The sequence below is a fragment of the Camellia sinensis genome, chromosome 1, assembly GCF_055761805.1.
Source record: "Camellia sinensis isolate YWXY chromosome 1, ASM5576180v1, whole genome shotgun sequence".
Classification (NCBI taxonomy): Eukaryota; Viridiplantae; Streptophyta; class Magnoliopsida; order Ericales; family Theaceae; genus Camellia; species Camellia sinensis.
Genome location: NC_138961.1, coordinates 81529760 through 81534229, shown reverse-complemented (window position 1 = coordinate 81534229; position 4470 = coordinate 81529760). Strand labels below are relative to the sequence as shown.

Sequence of the window (4470 nt, the reverse complement as noted above, 5' to 3'; positions counted from 1 at the left end):
TTCAATGCCGATCGGCTAACCATTGTTGGCCGATAGTATCATAATTGGTCAATAGCACCTTTCCATTGGCCGATGACCACTCCTCTTGGCCGATGGCATCTCACAGTGCTCAGGGAGTGGTTCGGAAGCATCCTTGGGACTTGTGTAGTTTTCACATGTGGCATGGCAACGGGTTTCCGAGCGAGACGATCGAGCATGCATCATTCAATCATTCCGAGGCGGAGCTGCGGTGGCCTCTTTAGTTTCATAGCTTAGTTAATTTGTTTAAATTAGTTAAGAGTTATGTAATAATTAATTAGCTAGGGTAGTTAATTAATTAGTTGATTTGTATTATTTATTCGGACCCTCCGTCGAGAGGGTGAATTTTGTAATAAGTGTGCGTGAATGTGTGAATGTCTTCCAACCCCACGTCTTTTTCTCTTTTACTTACCTTCTTTCAATGGTTAGTTTTAGGTCATGTTTCAATTAGCATCCTTATGCTCCCATGTTTGCATCATTCATCTGTATTGCATGCACCGAGCTTGGCTCATCATACTAATCACATAGTATTTCAATTCCAACTTGAATACGTGTATCGAGCTGTCGAATTTCACATACCATTCTTAGATAGCAGAGCCTATTTCTAGTTGCATTTTGCATGTGTTGCATTAGGCATCTTAACATAGCTAGGATCATGCATTGATTACTAACTAGCTATTGTTTTGGCTCGGAGTACTAGGTAAGCTTTTATGCTTTAGCATCTTACATGAGTGTGAGTGTTAACATGACCGCATGCTTGCCATGAGACTAACTGCTTATATGATATAACTGCCTGAATGCCTGTGGGTGAATGTTAGATTACTTGAATTGGAATAATTCATTGAAATGCGAGTTTTAAGCCCACTTGATTGTGGCAAAATCATGTTTTCTAAGCCCACTCGAGGGTGGCAAAATTCACGTCTTAGCTTACTTATGAGTAACACCTTCAAACTATTTTCAAACAAACAAACATGAGATGATTTGTTCCAACTTAGGCGATCTAGTCTATACTTGTGTGTGTTGTGCGTATCACATAGTAATTCTAGGCTAATAACCAGAATAAGAATGCATGTGTTTTCAAAAATAAGATATCATATTAGTACAAGCCGATCTTTGATCGGGCGAGCGGGGGTGCTCATAGATGACCTTCCCCAATCGTACCCAAGTTCTCGAGCCGAGGCAACTTTGGTGATGATGGACACGTGGCCTTAGGTAACGAGTCAGGGTTTCCTAAATTCCCCCAAAATAAAATACTTAGGTGGCGACTCTGTATCTGGCAAAGCAGTCCATGTTTGGCACTTCTTTCTTAAAAATCAATTTTCCAAAACGATTTGCCGGATTTGGACTCTTTGGTGATTTATCAATCTCACATTGTACATTGTGAGATCAGATTAAGAACTGTAACATTTGAGTCCAAACTATAGCATGAGGCCCACGGGGCGCGTCTACACCAGGGTTGACCCCCCAAGGCAGCATGACAGACACACTCTCCCTAGGTAGCCTAAACAACCTAGACGGAATGATGACAGGTCCTAACAACAACCTTAAGCCCCAGGAGGGCCCGCACCCCCATTGGGAGACATCAAGGTTATTGTAGGGGGCCTCGCGTACGGTGGACTATCTTAATCGGTACAGCGAGCCGAGCTTATAGAGATCAAGCAAGGTTCGCATAAAGAAGTGACGACGGTAGACCGGCCCCACAAGCAACCCAAACAATGGTTGAAGTCGATCACCTTCATGGATGCGGACTACGCAGGAATCCGCTACCCACATGATAACCCTTTGGTCATTTCTACTCTCCTACCAAAATACAAAGTCAGGCGTGTACTTGTTGATAATGGCAGTTCATCAAACATTATCTTCCTTAACGCCTTCAGACAACTCAAGGTCGGGAAAAAAATGTTGTTGCCCCTACAAACCCCCTTGGTCGGCTTCATTGGGGATCAGGTGACCTCCATAGGCTCCATTGACCTCCCACCCACCATCAGTGGGTATCCACGGCAGTCCACCAAACTCCTCACCTTCCTTACTGTCGACTGTCCTTCTGCTTACAATATCATACTTAGACGCATAGCACTCAATGCCCTCCAAGCTGTGACGTCTGCCTATCATTTGGTCGTGAAGTTTCCAGCTGACCAAGGGGTCGACATTGTGAGCGGCGAGCAAACGATAGCCATAGAGTGTTACGTAGGCTCATTAGAAAAGGTCAAGACGAGGGAGGCTATGATCATTAAAGGCCTTGACAATAGGGACGAAGAGAAGCTGACTCAGGGGGAACTAATGGAGGAGTTAGTTGAAGTACCCATTTCCTCCTCAGACCCAACGAAAACAGCTAAAATCGGTAGATAGCTGAGCCCTCAAGCCAAAGCCGACCTTATAGCTCTCCTCACTGAACACAAGGATGTCTTCGCCTGGACCCACGCCGACATGCCTGGTATCGACCCCTCTACTATCACTCACCGCCTCAGCATCGAGCCCCAATTCCGACTGATCCTCCAAAAGCAACGCATTTTTCATCCAAAGCTCAACAACCTCATCACTAACAAAGTGGATAAATTGTTGTAGGCCAAGTTTGTTCAAAATGTGGACTATTCGAAGTGGTTATCCAATGTGGTTTTGGTTTACAAGTACAATGGCAAATGGCGACTCTACATGGATTACTCTGACCTCAACCGCGCTTGTCCCAAGGATAGCTACCCGTTACCCCGGATAGATCTTTTAGTCGATACGATGGTGAGCCATAAAATGCTTAGCTTCATGGACGCCTTTTTGGGCTATAATCAGATCCTAATGCATGTAGCCGACCAAGAAAACACATCTTTCATTACAAACAGGGGAACTTACCATTACCACGTGATGCCTTTTGGGCTAAAGAACGCGAGGGCCACCTACCAACGCTTGGTCAACGCTATGTTCAAAGACCAGATCGGCCGGAATGTTGAGGTCTACGTCAATGACATGCTCGTTAAAATCAAGTTAACTTTAAATCACCTATAAGATCTACGTAAAACCTTCTAGACCTTGCGTAGGTACCAAATAAAGCTGAACCCAGAGAAATGTGCCTTTGGTGTTGGATCTGGAAAATTCTTGGGTTTTATGGTCAGCCACAGGGGAATTGAAGCCAATCTAGAGAAAATTAATGCCTTAACCGAAATGCGGTCTTCCACAACTGTCAGGGAGGTTCAACGGCTCACTGGCAGAGCGAGTAGCCACTCACAATCGTTTAATCTCAAGAGCAACTGACAAGTGCCTCCCATTCTTTAAGGTGCTTAGGAAGGCTTTTATTTGGAACGCCGAATGTAAAGAGGCATTCCAACAACTGAAACAGTAAATGGCCAACTCCTATCTCATCTCTCCTTTCTCAAGCACTTCCAGGGAAAACTCTTTTCCTCTATTTGGCCGTTTCCCATACTGTGTTCAGTGCCACCCTAATTAGGGAAGAAGACTCGGTCCAATGCCCGGTTTACTACATCAGCCACGTGCTCAGGGGAGCAGAACAGAAATACTCCCTATTGGAGAAATTAGCACTTGCCCTAGGCATCGCCTTAAGGCGCCTTCGACCATACTTTCAAGCCCACTCCATAGCCGTTCTCATTGACCAACCCTTGAAGAAAGTCATGCAGCACCCGAAATCCTCTAGGAGACTTATGTAGTGGTCTGTCGAACTCAGCTAGTATGAAATCTCCTACCGACTCCGCATAGCTATCAAAGGACAAGCCGTTGTGGATTTCATCCTAAAGTTCACCAATGTCGACCCTCTTAAGCCTCTCCCTCCGGTCAGCACAACTCTTGACAAAATCGACCCTCATTCCTGGACTCTAAACGTTGATGGCTCATCCAGAAAAAAGGGAAGCAGGGTTGGGCTAATCCTCACCACCCCAGAAGAGAAAGATCTCAAGTGTGCCCTCCGTTTCCAGTTCGCAGCCAGTAATAATGAGGCAGAGTACGAAGCTTTGATAGTAGACCTTAGGTTAACCAAAGACATTAGGGTGGATCACATCTAAGTATTTAGTGATTCCCAACTGGTCATTGGGCTAATAAATGGAGATTTCAACATAAAAGATGAAAAAATGAAATTGTATAGGGCTATCGCCTTACCCCTCACACGTGTTTTCAATAGCTTCCACATCAAACACATCCCACGACCAGAGAATTCTCAGGCAAACAAAATGGCCTAATTGGCCTCGACAGACATGTCAGACCTCAGTCGCGGAGTTAGAATAGACTACTTAACACACCCAGCCATCACAAGTGATCCGCAAGAGCTCCACCTACTTGAGAACGAACATGTCCCATGGGCACAAGACATTATCTAATTCCTTGAGCAAGGAACATTACCAGCAGATAAGAAGGAAGCAGACAAAGTCAGAGCCCGGTCAGCCAACTACATCATCATTGAGGGCATCTTATACAAGCGAGGGTTATCACGACCATACCTCCGATGTTTAAACA

The 4470-nt window shown here is 45.0% G+C and overlaps 1 protein-coding gene across 1 annotated transcript; it reads left to right on the top strand.

Annotated features, from left to right (window-relative positions):
* The first annotated feature begins 1755 nt into the window (after window positions 1-1755).
* On the top strand, window positions 1756-3261 carry LOC145804584 (uncharacterized). The gene is made up of 3 exons (XM_082899026.1): window positions 1756-2316; window positions 2584-2751; window positions 3037-3261. The coding sequence occupies exons 1-3, from the start codon at window positions 1756-1758 to the stop codon at window positions 3259-3261; spliced, it is 954 nt and encodes a 317-aa protein (XP_082755152.1).
* Window positions 3262-4470: the final 1209 nt, after the last annotated feature.